Source organism: Cygnus atratus, chromosome 4, assembly GCF_013377495.2.
Source record: "Cygnus atratus isolate AKBS03 ecotype Queensland, Australia chromosome 4, CAtr_DNAZoo_HiC_assembly, whole genome shotgun sequence".
NCBI lineage: Eukaryota > Metazoa > Chordata > Aves > Anseriformes > Anatidae > Cygnus > Cygnus atratus.
In genome coordinates, this window is record NC_066365.1 from 5037120 (window position 1) to 5060821 (window position 23702).

General features: G+C 37.9%; 1 protein-coding gene across 1 annotated transcript in view; it reads left to right on the plus strand.

Annotated features, from left to right (window-relative positions):
- Window positions 1-23702, plus strand: part of PAPSS1 (3'-phosphoadenosine 5'-phosphosulfate synthase 1) — a 44252-nt gene that overhangs the window by 17351 nt on the left and 3199 nt on the right. Inside the window, exons 6-11 of the mRNA XM_035551908.2 lie at window positions 6179-6292; window positions 8150-8261; window positions 10916-11121; window positions 13451-13586; window positions 15429-15697; window positions 17267-17496. Coding sequence (XP_035407801.1) covers window positions 6179-6292; window positions 8150-8261; window positions 10916-11121; window positions 13451-13586; window positions 15429-15697; window positions 17267-17496 — 1067 coding nt within the window. The remainder of the gene's footprint in view (window positions 1-6178; window positions 6293-8149; window positions 8262-10915; window positions 11122-13450; window positions 13587-15428; window positions 15698-17266; window positions 17497-23702) is intronic.

Here is a 23702-nt window from a genome sequence, read left to right on the forward strand (position 1 = left end):
AAAATCTGTATTTTGGAGCAGCAAGAATTTTGAGCAAAATAGAAATTGAGGGTAGCAGTTCCTGGCAGTATGTAGAAATGGATTCTGCTGTTCTGTATAATCTGTACATATTTTTTTCCCCTCAATTATACTGCACAGTTAGCATCACTGTAACCATAATTATTCTTTATGGATCTAGGACCTCAATGTTATCTAGGTCCTCACTGGCTTATCAAAACTGTGATTAAGTGATACTGTGTGATCACCTTGGTTATAAGCTTGAATTGCAGCAGGCCCCAAACCCATCTTTCAATGTTTTTTTGAGAAGCCTACCAACATGGGAGATAAGTATTTTTAATATCTGTAACATTGATGTAGAACACGCATTGCAGGTCTTTGACCTTCTTTTTCATTATTTGACTGTAAATTACTTCCTCAGTAGAGTGTATTTGACAGTTGATTATACCCATCTGCTGGCTGGGTATTGAGTCATTATTTTACATGCAACCTTGTTTTCTGTCTCCTTCTTTCAAAATGGCTTCAGCAGAAAATTTGTATGAATACAGCTGTTTACTTATTTGTTTGAGCGCAGTGTCCAAACCAAATACTTACACCAAAGGGTGATTGAGTGGGACCAACTGGGATTTGTAAGACCAAGCATAGACAATGAGGATTTTATAAATAGCTTGTGATGTTGCAAATAAGTGTTTTTGCAGCTGCCTGTGCAGCAAAGAAGGCCAATGGCATACGATACCGTATTAGCAAAAGCAGGTTGAGGAAAGTGATTAGAACAAGTGGCCCTGAGAATTTGTGGATGCTCCATCCTTGGAGTTACTTAGAACTTGATTGGCCAAGTCCCTGAGCAGCCGACTGCACCTGGTTCAGTTCTGAGCAGGAAACTGGACTAGATGACCTCCAGAGGTCCCTCTGTGATTCTGTGATAAGACTAATCATTATTTCATGTGAGAAGCTGGGGAAAAAGCAAGTGCTGCATAAAGGCCGTGCAAGACTATACTAGTAGTTTTATACTTACAGCAGTAAATATGTAAGCCAGAATGACCAGAAAACGTCACAAGCTTTTAAGTATAACCAACCCCCCCCCCCCCCCCCAAAAAAAAAAACAACACCTCAGTATTAAATTTCAGTAATTCCCACATCAATATACCACTGATTTCTTCTCATTGCTTAGAGAAGTAAGGAGAACTTGTGTATTTTAAGGTAGGGATTTCCTGATTTTGAGGTATGTGTGCTGTAGTTACGATTGTTGTCTTTTGAAAATATACTGCTGAATGGTATTACAGAAATGGATATCACCAGCTCAGATTTTTTTTTTTTTTCTAGAAAGCATGTATATTTTTGTGGTTATTAAAGAACAAACTCCAGTTACATTCAATTGTGTAATAAGATACAGTGATGGTGTCATTTTTGTTGCTGCTGTATGTCTTTTGCTTTCTTCTCTGCTTTTTACCTTCTGTAGTTTGGGAAAAGGGACAGGCAAGATTTTGGTTCACAGACATTCTGTGTTAGCCATGGAGACTCCAGTTGGGCAGTAATCACAGAACCACAGAATCATTTAGGTTGAAAAAGACCCGTAAGATCACCAAGCCCAACCATCCACCTAACACAACAAGTCCACCACTACACCATGTCCCTAAGTGCCACGTCTACACATCTCTTAAATACCTCCAGGGATGGAGGCTTCACCACTGTCCTGGGCAGCGTGTTTCAACACCCAACCATACTTTCCATGAAGAGACTCTTCCTGACATTTACTTAAACCTCTGAGGAGGCAACTCGAGACCGTTTCCTCATGTCCATCGCTTTTCACCTGAGAAAAGAGACTGACACCCTCCTCTCTGTAACCTCCTCTCAGGTAGCTGTAGAGAGCAATAATGTCTCCCCTCAGCCTCCTTTTCTCAAGACTAAACAGTGTCAGTTCCCTCAGCTGCTCCTCTTAAGTCATGTTCTAGTCTCTTCACCAGCTTCATTGCTCTTCAATGAATGGGTTCAAACTTCCTGCTCCTCCAAGCAAGGTCTGTATTTATAGCTGACCTACAGTGAGCCACACAGGTGAACCCTTCCCTTCTTTACTTTGTGGATGGGTAGGTCATAGATAGGACTGAAACTTTTGATTAGTCCTACTTCAAGAATTTTTATTTCTTTTAACTCCTCCCAAGATGTTGTAGATTTATTTTGGTTTATACAGCCTTCTGGAGAAATAAGCAAGTAGCTTTGAAAGAAACTTCTTAAGCTCTCTAAAAAAAAATGTTAGTTGCGCTTACTTCCAGAATTGTTTTTTTAACTGTACTGTTTTCATTGCAATTTGAAAATTATACTGTTTCTGTCAATATCCAAACTCACAAACCAACTTAGAGGGGAAAAGAGCCTCACACCCTATAATGTTTTGCTGAAGAGCTGAAAGTAGTTCTGTAATCGATCATAGTATCATGTTGAATGTAGTTTTCATAATCTGTTCAATTTTTTATTTTTTTAATTTTTACCAAATACAGCATCTTCTAGAAATACATTCGTTTGAGAATTTCTCATTGTAGAGTACAGTTAAAAAGATGCTTTAATCCAGCGAGATTTATACTCAAGCTGAGAATGATTTATGTATTTATTCTTTTTGAGAGTAGAGTTAGGATGTTTCAGCTTCATCCCAAATGAAGCAACTAGTAGTGCAAGATTTTATGAGGATATATTTCCTTTAGATCACACTTGTTTTATGCCAACATCTCATTTTTCATACTGTATGAGTAGAGTGCTTAGAAGAAAATCTTTGAAGGTTGGTAGTACCATGAGCCATAATAATTTGTACTGCATGTGCATGAAAGCTGTGATCATTGTTATATTATAGTTTTGAGAGCCAAGTGTTAGTTATCTTTGTCTGTTCCTTCTGGTCCTATACCAAAGCAGGAAAAATCAACTGTGTTTTGTGCTTTAAGTTATATGCCAGTCATTGTTTTCTTTTTATTTGCATCATGGAAGATTCAGGCTTAAAGCCAACAGAACCTGAGTGCAGTGACATAAACAAGCTCTAATTAAGTTAGAGAAGGAGGTCATATCTCAGAGAAATAAGATGCCAATTAGCCTGAATGGTAATCCTGTCGCCACTGAACAACCAAATGCTGAAAATTGACAGTTTTACTTAAACTGAAGATGGGATGAGGATGGAAGATGAGGAATAAAGTTCAATGGCATGTAGAAAGAGGATGCTTAAGGGATTTCTGATTTAGAATTTTATTTCTGCAACAGCTATTCACATAATAGTGCATTTACACCCAATCCATTACTTACATTACTTCAAACAAACCATCTTTCCTGTAATGATGAGGGTACTCAGCATGCTGTAATCTTGATGTGTCACCTGAGAAAATGGTCTCTAAAAGTATGAAATGTAAAAAAATATATTGTCAACCTAAAAGCAGTCAGAAATGTTATTTAATACACTTTAAAGAAAAGATCTTGAATTCAACTGGTTATAGATTAAGATTAATACAGTGAAAACAATTTGTTTATCAGTTTACTGAAAAGGTGATAGAACAGAACTGATGGGAAGAGAAGAAGCAGAAAATCTTACCTCCCTTTTTTAAAGATCATAACTGTCGTTGCACTTTCCATTTTTTCCTTAATGTATTGACAGACTTACTTCCCTGCAAGCTGTAGATATCAAAACATCAGTGATTACAGTCAAGCAAACACTGATGTTTGCTTTTTCCATGTATAAACTATTTTGTGGCCTCACACATCAATTAATATGAACTTACATTACTGAATAACCAGTCTTATAAATCAGATGGTGCCTGTGAATGCTTATCTACTGGAAACTCGCCTGAGGGCCCCTTCTTTACAGGCTGTTAAGGATGCTTGCATCAGCAAGGAACTGACATCACAGTCTAAGATAGCACACGTTCCAATAAAGCATCTAGTTTATATTTTATTATTTTGCAGTTATTTGTTCAAATTTAATGACAAATGTTAAGCGTAGAGGAATATTGTGTAACTTGTCTGTTGGTAGAATGAATCTTTGATTAACTTTGCCATGTTAAACTGGTCACTAGATGGCCTGCTAGCCTAGCATTTCCCTAAAATTCATTCAGTTTAAAGACCTATGAATTCCTCTTGCTGCTATTTAAAATCTATAATACTGTTTTAAGTACCATTTTTGTGTCTGCTAGGGAGTCTAGATTTACTAATCCTACAAATTATCTAGATATTTAACTCATTAAATAATGTAATGTGCCATAATCATATTTATGTTGCACTTTATTTAAAAAAAAACAACTATGAAACAACAACAAAAATAAGCCCATCTCAAGCCATACAATCTCTTTGGTTGCTCTAATAGGGGCTTAAATGACCCCAGATTAAAAATATTGTCAAGCTGTTTTTGGCTGTTTCTTCTACTTGGGTAGAAATACCAATGCTTGTGTGGCCATGGCTGTGGTCGTCACTGTTTTCTACCAGATTCTTTAGGCAATGGTGGTGGGGATTCAACTGCTTTTCTAACAGGGCTGGATTGCCTGCTCTGGTTTGATGGCCTACTGTCCTTCAGCATTGTTGGAGCTGCCTTCAGGCTGTCTACATCCCCATAGTGAGGTAGAGAGGTTGTTTACAGAAAATGCATTGTCAGACCTTTGTTGTTTCCATTGTTTTGCACATTAGTGGGACACTAAAAGCAGGATAATATTTGAAAAAAAAAAAAAACTTTTAATAGCCACATTTATGTAAAGCTTTTGATGGTTTGTAGAACTTTATAGCATGGTAAGAAACTAGGATTCAGAGCAGGATCTTCTGGGAAGCAGCATAATGTGTACCCAGTCACTATACTTTGCTTGTAAAGTCTGCTATTTGTAACAGCAGGCAGTGCTTTTCTATGGTTCTGGGCTTACTGCTACGGGGAGTTTGCTGCAGCATTCCTGGGCTGTAATTCTGCTTCTGTAATACACGGCAGGTTTTGCCTAAGTTACTATCTAAAATAATAATCACTTCCCAGTTGAAGTCTGATACCTAATGGATTCAGCTTTTCCTTATGCGGCGCAACTTCTAAGTGCTAGTTTATTTACTTTTCTTTTATTTGTCTTTGGAGACACAAATAGAGTAAGAGCTAGCTAGACTCACCACCTCTTTACATTCCTGCCGTCATTTTGTCTCCCACTTCCTTTCATCGTCCCTCTTCTTTGACTTTCCACTGAGTTGGTGCCTAATGTCTTTGCTTGGATAAATGCTTTAATGCTCCTGGGCAAACTTTGCCTTTCCTATAGGCACACTTCTTTACTATGGATTGCAAATATTGGAAAAATAAAAAATAACTCCTTGTGTTCTTGTTAAAGGTTTATGTATAATTTGCTCTGTGGGTGAGCTTCCTCCTCCCACTCCACTTCCAAAAAATTTACTTTACAGAAGTAACTTAAAACCCCATTTTAAAAAAGAACTACGTCTGTCAGGAGACTCTTTAAAGTTTTGTCACTTTAGGGACAGGATGACCTTCCCTTCTCTTCCCCTCTCCTCAGAAGTGTGCCTTTATCCTTATGAGGGGTTTAAGATCTAGAGTATAGTGAAATGAGAAAGTCTTGAGAAGGTTTTATTTAAAACCCAAGGAGGACCCCCCCCCCCCCCTTTTTTCCAGTATAAAACTGATATTCTGTGGTATTTGGGTTATAATTAGGACACTGGTGTTATTTTACTAGCTGTAGCTGACACATTCAATTTGTACTTCTGTATTAATGACTTTCAGTTTACTTCCCTATTATCATTGCTAACACATCTTGCATAATCAGTTACTTAAGTTTGTAAGTTTGTTCAGTCTCTACAACATTTTTTTACTACTTTAGCATCTATAAAAGCATACACTCATCCTTTCTGCTGTAGCTAATATAGGCATTAATCAGTCATAAAAACTGCACTTAATTCAGTAGTTAAATATTTACAAGGTTAATGTTATAACTGTATGAGGTACTTAGTTTAAAAAAAAATCTTCTTGCCAGAATGTTTCACTGTTATTACTCAAGCCAGCAGCGTTGCTAGCCATATATCATAATCTTGGATCAATGTTGTTTTTTAAATGAATAAAAATTGCTTAATGCACATATTCTTGGCACAGAGCAGTACCGCATAGAATTTTACTTCTTGACCTTGTGTTTAGTGTCCAAGAAGCATTTGGACCAAATGTTAAATTCTGATTGTTCCTTTTATACAGGACATTGTACCAGTGGATGCCTCTTACGAGGTGAAAGAACTTTATGTGCCAGAAAACAAGCTGCAGTTGACCAAAACTGATGCTGAGTCTCTGCTAACCTTGGAAATAAATAAGGTATTGTGTGTTCAGTTATCTCATTACTGAAGTTGAAAAAACAGTCTGCTGCTCGGCAGAACTGTGTATAGTCAAAATACCTGTACTAGTTACAGATTGTAACTTGATAGGCTTTTCTCCCTTCTTCTTGAGAAACATCACAGCATTTGTTTTCTTCATTTGCTTTTTAGAAATAACAGTTGAAACTTCATAAGTAATGCCTGGTATTTCAAATAGTGTTACTTAATCACCATGCTTAGGATTAACTAAATTTACAGTGACTTTTTTCCGCCCTCATCCATAGAATAAATCATGCCTTGCATACCTTCTACGGATAGTTGTTTCTAGAAGAATTTTTAGCTTACTTACATAAATATATATATTTTTAAATTGTAATGACCTAGAAATACGGTGGAAATCAGTTGCTGCTGCTTCACTCTCTTTGTTGGTAACCTTCAGGTTAAAGTAGTAACCCTATATATGAGGCTTATACAGTTGCAAACTTTTAGAGGTAAGTGATCAGGTACTTAAACAGGTAGGTGACCAGATCTAATTTATTAGTTTTTGTTTCATTTTGTTTTCTGGTTAGAATGAGTTCATGCTACTTTTCTGGCTTCCAGCAGAGAATACTTGGAAAAGCATGGATCAACTTAATTGACTCTGTTCTTAGTTCGGTTAAATGCATTATTTTCCAACTTGGGATTTAATTAGACAAAGCTGCTTCTGGCTGTTTATCTGTTCTTCCTGGTCATCTTTTTTTTCTGAAGAATTACGTCTAAACACAGATACAATACATGAGTTTTTTCACTGACTTTAACAGTATTATTATGAGCCAGCAGTGTGCCTGGCAGCTGACGACACTTGGGTTGTCCAGTCTGGGGAAAAGGAGGCTGAGAGGTGACCTCCTCACTCTCTGTGTCTTTCTAGATTCTTTTCACGTGTATCTGTAAAACTATATATTGCTTTGCTGTGGAATAAATTTGTAGGGTCACCATTATTAAGTTTCTGTAGTGTTGCATTGTAAATGGCTTCCCATCTAGCAAAACAAATTCTTTCTTCCTCTACTCCTAACCAGTGGTTTGTTAAATATCAAGCAAGTATGTAACATCAGCTAGGGAAGAAAATTTGTGTTATGCTTGTCTCAACATAAACTAAACAACGTAATAAAATTAGTCATGCTTTTTACAAGAGAAACTTGCACACGTGAAGTCAATGGACTTTGTCCTTTGTCGAAGACTCTTGACCAGGTCTTAGTAATGCACATGCAGAAATAATAAAGGCCACACACTAAGTCATAGTGTGACTGTTTAAATGGTAAGGAAGGAAATTCCCTGTAAGATGATATATCCTAAACTAAAATAAGTACTAGTCCTGAGAGAATTTTACTTCTGGATTTTTCTCACTACTTTCCGCAATAAAAACTTCCTTTCTAATATGTTTTAAGATTGGACCTGTTAGTATTCGTTCGCCCCCTCCCCTCCTTTTTCTGATATTTTTGTGGTAACTGTATGTGGTGTAGGTTTTTGTTGCATTTATTTTTTAATAAAGCAAGATAACCAAGAGCTTAAAATAACTAGAGTTCCACTTTTTTTTATTTAAGTTGAACTTTTTCAAACATTTACAAATGAAGCTTTTTTGTGTGTAACAAAATGATATTTGATGTTACGTGTGAGACTGGAAAATAGCCAAAGTCATAAACAGTGGTTCTTTTTTTTCCTTCTAGAGACTTTGAACTTTTTGTGATTAAGACTGTAACACTGAGAAATCTTTCATTTACACTGTGTCTTATGGATAAATCATGTTCTATTATGATTAACATTAAATGTCAGTCATTGAGCAGCAACTTTTATCTGCTCTACTTCTCTGTTTCTTTGCAAGGTGGATATGCAATGGGTGCAAGTGCTGGCAGAAGGCTGGGCAACACCCCTGAATGGCTTTATGAGAGAGAGAGAATACCTACAGTGCCTTCACTTTGATTGTCTCCTTGATGGTAAGATATTTCTGTTGGTAAAACTGAGGAAATTAATCATATTTCTGGAACATTGTTGATGCTTTGCTGTCTAGTGATGGTGTAGTGACACTTTCTCATGTTTGTGCACAGTCTGAGCTAAGAGAATAGGATACTAACATTGTTACTTCTAAACTTAATGCATTTATTCTTTTTATTCCTACCACCATGTTAGTTTGAAAAATCAGTGCCTTACTTTTTTTTGCCTTTACAAATTATAATTTATATTTTGGAAATGTTTTCGCTTTTGAAAACATTTAAACCTGAAAGCCACATTTCCAATTTGTTTTGAAGAAATTTATTTTAGAACTTGAAATTGCAATTTAATTTCTGTTTAGCTCTGTGAGGAATAGCAAGAGATTTGTCCTTCAATAGCGATGAAGGAAAGGACAATGAAGTGACTTGCATGCTAAAGTTGTTGCAAGTATGAAATCAGAATTTGAGAAGGAGGCTTGTTTATGTACAATTGTCGCATGCAGTTGAATGACTCTACTGTAACAATTACCCTGTGATAATTTAAACAAATATATTTTTATTTTGTATTAGTAATGGGCTAAGAATGAACATAAGGTAGCTGACAAGTGATAACATTAGGTTTTAAAGTTTGAGTTTGATTCTGTCATTTATTTGATTTATTCTTCTTAGAAAACTGTTTTATTCAAACCTTTAGGGTTTTTTTGCACGCTGTATGAAAAAAGAGATAGTAAAGATTCCTGTCTTCCTGTTTCCTTCTGTGTTAACTCTTCTCTTACTGGAGACCAAATAGCAGGAAAAAAATGTCACCTGTCTTTCACTTCTATGTCTTTCACTTCTTCTGTTGTCTCCAAACTTTTCCAGTTCCCCTTTTCAGAAGTCTCTGAGGTACCATCCTAAGCAACATGAGGGCATCCAGTTATTTTGGAGTATCTCAAGTTTGCAATAGCTTTTTGGGCTACTTGTTTGGTTTTCATTCCACGTGCCCTTCTGAGTGTCAAGCCAAATGCATTGTACCCTGCAGTTGCTATGCATTTAACTGCTAAAATAGCTTGTAGCTCCTGCCCTGTAATCTTCTGTAAATCAGATTTTTTTTATAAAGCTTTTAAAGCCTTTTATAGGTATTTCAGATATAGCAATATTAGAAATTCGTAAATTTCTCTTGCAGGTGTTGTTAATACCTCTTGTGGTGCTACAAATAAACTATGAGCTATGAAAAACAAATAACAGTAGTAGGTAATTTTTTCCTGTGAAGGAAAGAATTTTCAGTTCTAGAATAGAATAGTCACGTTCCTCTAGATGCGACCATATTTCCTCTTCTCAGGTATCTACTGCAACATTCATGCATGAGAATCTTTTTAGAAAGATGTGATTGGCTTAAAACTGCTTTGCTACTTGAAGCCAGTGACAACAGTTAAGTCAAAACATCCTGCAAGTTTCCTCCCTGCTTGGTATGTTAGTGCTGGAGTGTCACAGCAGCAGTAATTTTCCAGGGTTTTGATTCTGAAGAGGGAGACAAAATATCTGCAATGCATTTTGTCCTTTGAGCCTTAAATGCAATATTCACATGAATGGACTTCTGCATTATGGAGATTGATGCAGGTGTGCTGATATTCTCACCTTAAAGCTTAACTTATCTGAAATAGTCTCAAGCTGACACTATTTTCCTCTGACTTTAAATAAATAAAAATAAACAAAACAACAACAGAACATTTCACTTAACTACCTTACCTCCGTTTCCAGTTAGTTCATTGGATGAAGATGGGTGTTAGAGAGAGATACTTATTGTTGCAGTCTCACAAAATTTTAATAATTAACCACTTGGAGATCTCTTTCCAGTTGGAAGTGTTTATTTTCTTGCTGCTAAAGCAAGAGGTTTTTACTAAGCATCAAAATTGGAGTGGCAAATTGCCTTCCCTGTGACTGTTGTCAAGCTCAATTTTATGATCCAGTTGTTTTGAAAATAACTCTGAATGGTGAGACTCAGTTTAGGAGAGGATATGCAGCACACTTTTTCCCTTTGAATTACAAAGGAAGGGAGATAGAAAGAATTACTTATCTTTTTTCTCTTATTCTTTTCACCCAGCTTCATTGTTTTTAACTTCCTATCATGCTTAGAATATGATTAAGAGAAGGTTTTAAAATATGTATTACTTAAATTACGGGCAAACCAGCCTTATTTAGAGCCTGTCTCCACTGAAGCCAATAGCAAAACTCAAATTACCTTCAATGGGCCCATTACTTTTCTCCTGGAGAACACCCAAGAGTTTTGCACTCTGTTGTTAAATCTGTTTTTATTATAATTCAAGCAATTGTATGATAGTTGCAGTATTTACTCCACTGGTTTCTTAAATCTTACCCTTGTAGTCAAGAAAAAAAGACTTCTAGCATCTAGCAGTGAAGTAAATGTTTAAAAATGAGGACCACATAACCTTTAAATTCAGATACATTGGGTTATTTTCAGAAGTTAGTAGCTGGTAAGCATTCAGTTGAACAAACTATGCAAAATGTCTGCCTGATTCAACTTTTTTTCTGAAATAGATATACACTTGAGTCTGTTGTATGATAAACTTACAGCCTGGGCTGTAACTTTTTAGGAGGTTAGATTTCCAAAATACAATTGATGACCGTTGCTATGGATAATGGCTTTTTTCACTCTGCAGGGGGAGTCATTAACCTGTCAGTGCCTATAGTGCTAACAGCTACACAGGAAGACAAAGAGAGACTGGATGGGTGTACAGCAATCGCATTAGTGTATGAGGGTCACCGCGTGGCCATTCTCCGTAACCCAGAGTTCTATGAGCATAGGAAAGAGGAACGCTGTGCGAGGCAGTGGGGAACGACATGCAAGGAGCATCCCTATATTAAGGTGTGTGTTTAAAAGTTGAAAAGCTAGTCCTGTTATCTGTCCTGTCTGCGGACATTTCAATTTGATGTCTGTAACTAGTGTATTTTGACACCAAAACTTCTTGGATAAATAATTAAAACATCTGAGTGGAAACAGAGGTGCTTTTTTGTTTAGTGCAGCTGTTGAGTAGTCTGTACTCAGCGTGAAAATCTAATGTCAATAAGTACACATGAAATGAATTCAGGATGTAGAATCTGTGCTACAGAGGAGTGTAGTGTCTAGGAAATCTATTCCCCTGTGGACCCAGATGGGTCATCAAAGCTCCTTAATCAGTGCATACATGCATTGCGGAAGCAAGAAAACTTCTTTTCTGCTTGTATGTGGAGCACTTGAGAATTGCCTGATTTAAATGCCCTTGAAACAAGCACCCTTCCTGGAGAGTTCGTAATTTAACTCTCTGGGGAGTTACTTCCCATCCGTTGTGCTCAGTATGTTTTATTGTCTTGACCTTATGTGTATGTCATACTGAAGTATTTTAATTGTAACATTACTTCTTGTGTTGTTGAGTTTAGTTTTGAAAGATGATGTGAATGTTACATTATAGTTCTGTGGAGCCCATAAATATGTTTCTTTTCCCATTTCTGTCTCCATAATATCTCTTTGTTTACATATATGACTTAAAATCAGATAAAAGGAAATAAACCTCAAATTACAAGCTTGCAATTAAAAGGGAAAACCTTTGATGTTTTCTAAAAGCAGCTGTATGACTGATAGTTAATACCTGTCTGAAAACTGTTTTTTTGAATTCTTAAAAATTTTTTATTAATGTGTAATGACATCTTTCACTGACTGAAGCTTTACAACTCCAACTATACAGTTAAGAGTATATCTGGAAAAGGACATACCCTGCTAGATACAAGTAAGAGTATTCTGGAAGATGTCCTCTGTGTTCTGTGCTGATGAACGTAAGACTACCCTTTTACTGAAAACTTGAAGTAACACAACTGTAAGAAATGCTAAGAAAATCTCATGCAGAAAAGATTTAAATGACTTCTTATAATATATTGGCAATATCAGAATGACACAGCCGATACTAATGTAGAAGATGAAAAACCATCTTCTTATGTCTGTACTGGTGTGTATAGTAGTATCATGACAGCGTATCAATGAATATGTGCCTTGTAGTATCATGACAGTACATAAATCTTGTGGCTTTTCTGAATTCATCAGAAATCCTTGGGTGTCTGAGAGCTAATGTAGTGCTGATTTTCTCATCTTCATGTTTTTCTCACACTTTTCCCTCACACCTTGGTAAGATGTCAAAATCTGGCGTTTTCTTGGGGAGTGGTTTGGTGACCGCAGCATCATTTAACTCCCAACAGCATGTCCTCTATCTCAAAGTAAAAAAACAACAACCAAATAACCAAAAAAAGAAAAGAACAAAAATCACAGTTAATTTTAACATCTTGACTCGTGGGTTTGGTACACACAAACTCTTCTGTTGTATCAAGGAAATCTGTCATCTCTAAATGACATCAGGCTGAAAAATGACTGGAAATGTATATGAAACTTGAAAGGCTTTTTTGTTCTTGTCTTCAAAAGCAATGTGTTGTGAAAAATCACTCAGATTGTTGATTTCTATGGCCATTGATAGATTATGTTAGGCAGCTTGCTGTAAGTATTCTTTTGATAAAGGGTGAGGTGGTGTTGGAAGATATTCAAAGAATTGTAGTGAGTGTACAATACATGTTGCCGTGATAAAGTGCCGAAGTGAAACAAATCCAAAAGCTGTCTTACTTTAAAGATCTGATTTTATTCATAAATTAAATCAGATGAGTAAATTAGAACTGTTTTATTTGATACATTATTGCTGACCAGAATCATGTGAACTGCAGCATAATACTGGAACTACATTAGCTTTGACCGAAAACTGTAAAGCATACAACTTCATTCTACTCAATATATTAACTTTTCCAGCCCATATCTTTTTTTTGTTATAAAATAAGGTTGGTTAAGAACATGGATTACTTGCTTTTCTATATATTGGAGGAGATGTTGGAAAACAGTAGGTTTTGTTCTTTTTAAAAGAAAGGCATAAGCCTTTATATAAGCCATATATAAGCCATAATCTGCCATGGATTAGTGCATCTCTTCTGCATCATGGCGTAGCATGTTTGGACTATGTTTCAGTGATTTTCTTTTTCTAATATTGGTGCTTGATTTCAGACTGTTAAATGCAATTAACTTAGAAATCTCATCTTTGTAAATATTGTGCCCCCTTTGTAGTGGTCTCAATGCTTAGAACAAGCTGATAAGCAAACCCAGCATGGATTTTCATTTCTTTTCCTAGATGGTTATGGAGCAAGGGAACTGGCTGGTAGGTGGAGATCTACAGGTCCTTGATCGTATCTATTGGAATGATGGACTCGATCAATACCGTCTCACTCCAGCTGAGCTAAGACAGAAGTTCAAGGAAATGAATGCTGGTGAGTAATTTTTTCTTGTTTTGTTTCTTCCTACAAAGATTTATCCAAATGCCTGCTGCCTCAATACTGCAGGGGCAAGCCTCGTTTCAAGGAGAGGGAATCTCAGTGCTCTTTTAAGTGGTATTCTTTGCCTTTAACTAGAACTAATTTTTATAACCTCAGGTACTATCTTGCCGAAATGCACAAGAGAAGATGGTAACCCCTGAGGTTCTGATTTTATCTTTCCATGCACACTAGACATGTTATTAATGCAAGAAAAGATAATGTTAAAATGTGGTAGAAAGTGATTTAAATATCATCAGATTCAACTTGACCTGTAGAGGTATGGCTGAGTGCTGAGCTTTCATGCTCTTCTGTTTTAAGTCTATTCCATGCTGCTTCTGGGGAACAAAGTTTATGACAGCCGTGGAAGTAAATGGGTGCAAAGTGGAATGCATCACAATTAAAAACTGAGCTAGTTGCTAACTTTATATTGTGGAAGAAACAAAACAGTCTTTCACACTTAAGCAGTTGTTAGGCAAATAAATAAGAGGCTGAGTAATACCATAAAGCAAAGAAGAATTGATCATTACTCCCTTCAGTGTGGCAGCAATTGGCAGGCACCTGCAAACCACTTCTAAGTGTGAAGGAAGGGTTTAACATCAGCAAACTGATATTGGTCCGAAGTTCCTGTCTTTTTTCAGCACGGTCATTATTTCCAGGATCTGCTGGTTTAAGATACCAGTATAGCTTTAGCTATTCTCCTAGTAAATATATTTGATACCTGAAAAATATAAAAACCTGTTTTCTGGATTTCACAGGCTGTGTGAGGTTGGAAGTGACTTCTGGAGGTCATCTTATCCAATCCCGCTGATGAAGCAGGGCCACCTAGAGCTGGTTGCCCAGGACCATGTTCAGGCAGCTTTTAGTATCTCCAAGGAAAGATATTCCACAACCTCCCTGGGCAACCTGTGCCAGATTCAATTCTGTTTGACTTTAGCTTTCCTAGCTTCATCCCTGAATGCTCAGAAAATGTCTCTGTGTTCTTTCCAGGTTGTGTGTCCTTGCTTCCATCCTCCCTATGCTTTTTTTTTTTTGGTGTTGTTTTGTTTGAGTTTGGCCAGAAGCACCTTGTTCATCCACACAGGCATCCTGGCATTCTTGCTAGACTTCCTACTCATTTGAGCTTGAGTTCAGAGGAGGTGATCCTTGAATATTAAGCAATTTCATTGGTTGCTTATGGGAAACCACTCAGTTTAGGCAATTTTGCTGTCTTGTAGGGTGCCTTTATTCATCTTAATTTGCAAAAGGGAGAAAACCTGTTGCATCTTTCTTTTTTTTTTTTGAAGGGTTTTGTAACATGTTAGGATGGCAGTTAATTTTGCTCTTACTGAGCCTAAACTCTTCTAATCCATTTAGGTGAAGGAGACTTAATAAAGCACATTAAATTCCTTTATATTTGTTTTGTTGCAAATATCCATTTATTCTCCTGATACATTGAGCCTTAAAGACAGGTAGCATAGTTTGGTTTTCTACTGCAATTTAGCTGGATAATAAGTGCTCGTGCAACTGAAAAATCTGAAGAGGAGATCATTGCTATTGGAGAAACTAAAGCAACTCCGCTCAAGTTTCAAAAGTGGAGGAAGCTGAATAATGGATTTTTAGTACCTTTTTTTTTTTTTTTTTTTTTTAAGATTTGCTTATTGAGTATAACCATGTATAATAATGACCTGTGACTACTACTATTACACTTGATAGAATTGAGAGCAAAGATTGTACCATCTGAAGATTTTTCTCTTGTTGTACAACTCCTGATAAAATAACTTGCCTTCCTTATCTTTTGTCTTTTTATTTGCTCTGTAGATGCTGTCTTTGCATTCCAGTTACGCAACCCAGTGCACAACGGGCATGCGCTTCTAATGCAGGACACTCACAAGCAGCTTTTGGAACGTGGCTACAGGCGCCCTGTTTTGCTCTTGCATCCGCTTGGAGGCTGGACAAAGGAGGACGATGTTCCTCTCATGTGGCGCATGAAGCAGCATGCTGCGGTACTGGAGGAGGGAATCTTGAATCCGGAAACAACAGTGGTGGCTATATTTCCTTCCCCCATGATGTATGCTGGACCAACTGAGGTAAGTACATCAGGAGTTTAAATCAACAGCAGCAAAACCAGAACCTTTTGCTGGTGTGCCTAACCCCTCTGATAGCGCACTAAAATATTTTGTTTTGTGCTATGCCTGACATTCATGGATGGTGCTTTTTTAGTGGACAAAGAAGACTAAATTTATTGGGAAATCAAACTGTAAAAGATCCCTCTGTTATCAACCAGAATGTTCTATATTGAAGGATTTTGTTTGGAAAGGGCAGAAGACAATGTCGTTCTCGTGCTCATTTGCCTTAGAGTTAGAAGGGCATGACAATGAATTAATCTTTCCTTCTTTTTAGGACCTGTTTCAGAAGGAGTTTCAAGATCAATTACTGCATCTTACAGTTATCCTGAATGTTCAGATACTTGAGTTGATTACTATTAAGTGAAAAGCATGTATATTGGAGGGCTATACACAAATTAGGAAAAAAAAAAAAAGGCTTTGTTTATTTTTTGGCAAACTTAATTTAGAGAGAATTATTTCAAGGCTTTTATAGGAAATAATTCTTTGGCAACACTTTATTTAAAAGCTGGGACTTGGGTTGGAACCCGTAGAGTTTGTGGAAGTTCAAATTCTGACTAGGCTCAAGTGGTTAATTCTGTGGTAGCTTTGTGATAGATAGGAGATACCCCTGGTGGAAATAAATTAGACAGAGGGCACTTACTTTCTAGTGGCTGTTTGACTGATCAAGCAGAGCTTGCAGTGCCTTTCAGTCCAAAGGAGGGAGGTATGTGAGTGATTTACTGTAGGGAATCGTGCAATGTTCCCCATAGACCTTTTATGAGAATTCATAGAAGTCTTCTACTTCAGTCTCATACTCAGGAACGTATGAGAAGGAATGAAATCCACAGTCCTTATTCTGGATAGAATAAGAATTTTCTCCAAACCTATACAGCATTACCAGTGACCTCAGAATACAGCCTGTCAATAATGTGTGTAGCCAAGAAATGAGATTCTTCCTTTAATCATTTTCTGTACATTATGTAAAAGACATTGGTATCAGATTTATTTCTATAGCGCAAATGATTTACAGAGCAACAAGCTGCTGTTAAGTCAGTGTGGCTATCAACAGGATGGATATCACCTTTCAAATTGTGAGATTTCAAATGACGTGCTTCATAAGCACCAATTTAGTGTTTTTCTGTTTTTAGCATTCCCAGTAATTACCTTGAAAGAAAAGAAACAGTTCTACAGGGAAAATCATGTATCAGACTGCAGTGAATTTAAATCCTTACTAAACCATTACAGGTAATTTAGTGTTGTTGAGACTGCTTTAGGATGGCAGGACCTAAATCCTCAGTTCATGCTGTTCCAAATACTAGTAAAGTAAGTAGTCTTTTAAGCATCCTACTATGCAAATGAAACAGGAGCATGGTATGTCTTAGCTGTAAGTTTGGTGATTCACATAGTTGATTCTATGTTGTGGTGTGGCTCCGTAGTGAAAAGAATATCTGTTTGATTGGGGGGGAAATGGGATAGTTACACAGTGCACACATTTTAAAGGTCATATTTTTAACTGTTTTCTTTTAATTTTTTCCCTTGTATGTGTTCTAGGTTCAGTGGCACTGCAGATCACGGATGGTTGCAGGAGCTAACTTCTACATTGTAGGGCGAGATCCAGCAGGAATGCCGCACCCTGACACTGGGAAAGATCTGTATGAACCAACCCATGGTGCTAAAGTGTTGACAATGGCCCCAGGCCTCCGAGCACTGGAAATTGTACCCTTCAGAGTTGCAGCTTATAATAAGAAAAAGAAGTGCATGGACTATTATGACTCTGAGCAGTAAGTTGTGTTTTAGTTCTAAAACATTTTGAGCAGCAGCTGCCTTTTCTTCCCCTGCACCCTCCAGTAATAAAAGAGTAGTTTTTAACTAATTTTATATAGCTAAAATATACCAGTCTTCAGAGGCATTTTTAGACCACTGATGCAACTTGACTTCAGCCATGATTTGGGTGCAGTTTCACAGCACAACTTACCTGATCCAACTTTAGTTGCCACTGGAAGCTCCCATTTTCCTCCCAGCTACTGGATTTTGTGTAATTCTGGAACAAGCTGGCACAAGTAGCTAGGTCCACAGAAAAATATTATTACTCGTTGTAATGGAAGGATTAGCTTTCTGCAGGTTTATCTTCCTAAATGTGTTTGCTTGATGTCAGGTAAGCATCAGATATGATGCAAGAGAAGTAATGGGAGACTGCAGCAGGGAGAAGATAGTGGACAATGTACTGGCAACTAGCTGCTTGCTTAACGATAATGCAAAATGGTGCCCTAAATCCATTGTATGACCCAGGAGTTTTTAACTGGTTTTTGTTTTTATGATTTAGTTACAGGACAGTTAATTTTGTCTTCTGACTGTTCCAAGATTATTTGCATGTGGCATAACAGAGTCCAAAACTTACTGCATGTGTTGCTGTGGTGTCAGTGAGTGGAACTGGAAAGGCGATTTGTCATTTTAGTTTAAACCTCATTATTCAGATTATTGAAACTACTTTTAAGTCAAACTGCAGTTGAAGTTAGTACTGAAATAAATAACTGAAAATTTTCAGCTGCTTATGCTACAGTTATGCTACAGCTGCTTATGCTACAGAGTATAAGTCTCCAAAGATGTCACTGGTTTGTGGCAATCAACCAACATATTTTATTCAGCGTCTTGTGTTTCTCACAATTAATTATACTTTAGTAGATATTGTGCTGGCTTAGCCTTAGTTGCAAGTTATGTGAATACTTTATATTTCAGCAGTAAATTCCAAGCACCTGAATTGGTCTGCTTTTATTTTTGAAAGCTGTAAAGTGTTATCTTCTCTTGCACAACTAAATCTAATTTTATGGTAAGTTCTTGCATTGCTTGGAAATAAGCAGCAAGACAAAGGCAAATTTGCTGAAACCTGACAAGAATTAAAATAGCTTCGCTGTGTGTTGCTCTACAATGTCCATATGTGTTTGGAAATTTGATGATTTACTACACTGCAGATGTTTTGAAATAGAATCTAATCAGGGAGGCTTATTTAGCAATTGTAGTTTGCTGATGTTGTTCTTCCCTCCTCTTTCCTCCCATTTAGGCATAATTCCAGTATAAGGCTTCCCTCAGTGCTCTGAAGCATCTCTTTGGATAGTATTGCAACCGGGTGTCTTTTTCTTTTTTTCTTCAACCAAGTGTAGCTTTGGGTAGCAGCATCAGACCAGACCTACAAAGTGACGCAGATGGTACTTTTATTAGGAGGAATAAAATCAGAGGGAAGGATACTCCTGACATATGACATGGAAGTCTTTCTACACTTACTGCCTCTTAGATGGCTAGCTGTTGAATACTTCACTACCTTTGTGCCATTCATTATTTGAGATGCACCTAGAAATCGTCATTGCTGTGCACAATAACTAAATTCTGATGTAAATTTTGCTAGTTTTGTCCCAGCTTGTATGCATTATACCATAACAGTCAAAAGGCTGTTGTAGTAGATACTACAGGTATTTGTCCTGTTTGTTTATTGTCCAAGTGATTAAATAGGTTGGTTTGAAAGATCACAGAATCACAGAATTGTAAGGGTTGGAAGGGACCTCGAAAGATCATCGGGTCCAACCCCCCTGCCAAAGCAGGTTCCTTAGAGCAGGCTGCCCAGGTAGGCGTCCAGACGGGCCTTGAATATCTCCAGAGAAGGAGACTCCACAACTTCCCTGGGCAGCCTGTTCCAGTGCTCTGTCACCCTCACTGTGAAGAAGTTCTTTCTCAGGTTGGTGCGGAACTTCCTATGCTCTATCTTGTGGCCATTGCCCCTTGTCCTGTCCCCACAAACCACTGAAAAGAGGTTGGCCAAATCCCTCTGTCTCCCACACCTCAGGTATTTATACACATTGATGAGATCCCCTCTCAGTCTTCTTTTCTCCAGGCTGAACAGACCCAGGTCTCTCAGCCTTTCCTCATAGGGAAGATGCTCCAGGCCCCGTACCATCTTTGTGGCCTTCCGCTGGACTCTTTCCAGGAGACCCCTGTCTTTTTTGTATCAGGGAGCCCAGAACTGAACACAGTACTCCAGGTGAGGCCTGACCAGGGCCAAGACAAATACAACAAGACCAAAGTGAAAGAGTTCTACTGGTGTGTCACTTTTTACTATGTTGGAATAGAAGGGAAGTAGCAATATAAGACACCAGAATTCCCATTGCATGGAACAGAAAACTTTTAAAGAATGTTGATTCCGTAATTATTGATACGGTACTCTTTGCAGGATAGATTTGATTTAGATCAGGGGGAGTAAAAGTGTACCTCTGTCATTAGCCAGAGTAAATGATTAAAAACTAACTAAAACAAACAAAAAAACACAACAAAACCTCTGGTAAGAGGTTTGCCTTTAGTTTGAGGCATTTTTTTCTGTCACTGTCTTGGAAAAAAGTTCATACTGCTGTTACCATGCAGCTTTACCTTGCTGCTGTCAGAATGCAGACCATTTGTCCTGTCGTTCTCTAAATGCTGTTTGTGAACTACAGGATAGACTGGAGTGTGGCAGCAAACCTCTAGATGGCAATGCAGATGCATGCAGACTCCTTGAAGAGAAAACCGTTCTTGTTCCTGCTCACCATAGACAGAACACTGTGGTAGGCTCCAGACAGAATTAGAGCTTGGGTGGGTGCAGCTGGCTGCATTTCAAGATAGTCTGTGTAACACCAAAAACATGGTAGACTCCTGGACCATGTGGTGTTCGGCTCTGTAAGGAGAATGGCAGGGAACAGTGGGTTGTCTGGAAACATTATAGTGTCAGTGCTGCTGGAGCACCCTTGGGTATGAAATAGTCATGTTCGTGTAAGTCTTTCCTGAGCTCACCACTTACGTGGTGAAAAACACAATGTGAAAATGTGGGGAAGAGGGTTGTATGCATAGAAGCATTGCTCTGGCTTGTTTTAGAAATGGGTAACTTGATTTCTATCGCGTCTAATTCAATTCCTTGAGGCTTGGATAGTTGACAGGCAATAGGCAGTTCAAGAATTTACATCACTAACAGAGGCATGGAAGTTTACATGAAGCATTTATTACATGGGTTTCCCCCAGACTGAGCTGTAGGTGAGCTGCGTGTCTTAGCTGCTGCCCCCATGACCTCCCAGTTTTACAACAGGTATGTGTCATGATGCAGACTTTTGAAGACCACCACAGATTTTAAATCCTAGCTTCAGATCTGGGAGACTTAGTCTTCTGAGTTCACAATGCTTGTCCTACAAGCGAGAACAGTTGGTATGCTCAGGCCTTGAAATCCCGAGTGCTGCCCTGCAGCCCTCAGCTGCCGACTGTCCCTGCCCCAGAGGAGTCATTCACCAGGGATTCGGTCATCTGTAGGGCCACATCACTAAGCAATGGCCAAGGGAGCTTTTTGGAATGATGTGTGACCTATGCATTGGTAACTGCAGGCAAAAGGCTTAAGCCTGTCATTTCTTTGTCATTGTTCTCTTCACTGTGCCATTTCCACAGTGTTGGTAAATCAAGGGAACAGATCTCAGAAGGCTGGCAGCTGGGTTCTGAGGTGGAGACTGCTGTGAGAACAGAACTTGCTCTGGTTCCTGGGTTTTCTAAGATCCAAATGTGGTAACTCCTTGTGCCTTGGTAGTCTAAATTCAACCACTCCTGAAACAGAACTGAATGTGGATCAGTAACTGAAGATGACCAAACATGTTTTGGAAATGTTTACAGAAAGAACTGTAGTTACAATGGAGACCTTCCAATAAACATCTGATCTGAGAGCCACTATCAGACTGAAGTGTAAAAATTAAAAACAAAAACCCCATAAACAAATACCTAATGCTGAAATCTGTTCAGAAAAAGTTGGTATGTTTCTTCAGCCAAAAAGGCCTCTCAGTTACCACAAACAAGTGTAATTTGGGATTGGTGGCTTAATAGTTGTTTGGGTGAGCAATGATTCCTAATTCTTTGCTGAAGATTGGTCCTAAAAATGCAGCCACAGACTGCTGCTGAGGAAAAAAATTAAGAAAGGAAATTAGTCTGATAATTCAACACAAAACCCAACAAAATACCCAACACACATACAGCCAAAAAAATAATTAAAAAAAGAAAAAAAAGAAAAACATCCCTGCAGTGTCTGGAAAAAATGGCTTTTTTTTTTTTTCATCCTTGAAGAAAAGCAATGAGGTCACTTCAGCTAAAAGGAACCCATAAGTAAGGTTACCGTAGCAGGCTGTTCATGCTTTCTGTAAAATGTGAATGAAGCATGGGTATCTGAAGAGTAGTGATGATTTTGACTTTAAAAAGTCCTGGGAATAAACTATGAAATACGGTTGTCACAGCTGCTTGCATACTATCAAGTCATACTTACAGGTAGCAGTTTCAGCCAAGTATGTACTGTTCCGAACTTGTTTGATGTGATATCTGATTTTAAAGTGGCAGCAAGAGGTTGAAATAGGCACGCTTGATTGTACGCCTTAATTTAGTTACGTGAAATATTGTTTCTCAGTTAACATTAGTATATCATTTAGGATACATTTAAGCACCACAGCAGCTCAAAATACCTGAACCCTTCTGCCAATCAGAAAGGCAAGTAAAGGATTTGCTTTGCTTACGATGATATTAAGCACATAAGTTATGTTTTGCTTTCCTGCAGAGTTTTTTCATAACTGGTTCGGTTTTGAACCTAGTGGATACTAGCTGGTTCACTCAGCATGACAGGGTGTTCCCAAGACATTAGTGTAGACTGACATGACAAAGGCTAACACTGTAGGGAACAGTGCTCTGTCCCTGTTGAAGTTCTGGTGTAGGTCACAACTTGATACTGCTAAGACAAATTTCAGTCCAGTAGAAATCCTCCTGAGAAGCATTATAAGGTTGGATTTCACCTCCTGACAGATTATGTTCAGGGCATAAGAGGGTGGAAAAGGAGAAGTGTTAAAAGACTGAACCTGAGATAAAAATGTCTGTGAATTGTCTTAGGAAGTAATTGGATCTGAAAGTTTGCCAGCTGAGTAGAACGTGTTTTGAAGTCCCAACAGAGCGAAGTCATGTTATTGCTCTATTTCTATATGTTTGCTTCCAGAAAAACTTTTTTAATGAATAAGTGAAACTGTGAGTGCATGGGTCTTTACTGTTGTCATAAGTCTTGATTTTAAGAGTAATTTCTTAAGACCCTCAGATTGCCACTAGAGACATTGCCCTCTGCAGGGAATGGGAATTTCAGGAACGTCATTTGCACAGTGCCAGATACCCTAGGAAAAGGTTAGGATTCCCAAGAATCAATGTGTTTGTACTCCATCTGGCTGGAATAGCTGGTACGGAGGTAGTATAAAGAACACTTATTGGGAAGAGACTACTTCCCAATAAATGATAAGCAAAAATCAGCTGTATAAAATGCACTATACTTTGATTAAACCTTTAAACCTGTAGGGAATAATTGCTGAACAGGAGAGGTTTTTTTTTTCCCTTCGGTTACTGTTTTAAAGTACTCTACGGACACCTTGAAGATGCAGCAGAGTTGAGAACCTACAGGTTTCCTATAGGACTGTGGGCATCTACATGCAGTTGTTTCCTACGTGCAAACTGGTGATAGCTTGCTTGTTTTGTTGTAAGAACTACGAGCTTGAAATCTTAGCCTTGAGCACTGCTCTTAGTGTTTAAGCTCATAATGAAGCTTTGAGAAAGCTTTTAATTGTGTAGGCACCAAATATTACATCAATACTAGTCAAACTTGATTGATAGTACAAAGTGAAATCATTTTTACAGGCATTTACTTGTTTACAGTGTGGCTCAAAGAAAGCTACTTCCAGCAGCTATTGAATACAAATCTGAAAGGCACTTAAATCCCGTGCTCAAAAAAAGGCTGAGTTGATTTTCACTGAGATTCATTCCAAATTTCACTTGAGAATGGAATTTGGATGGCTGTTGCTTTTAATTACATAACAGCTTTAATGGTCAAACATTTCCCCACACACGCTTCCTGTTCTGCTCAAGTCCATTTTATGCTGAGTAGCTCCCAATTTCCTCAAAACTCACTGGACAGAAT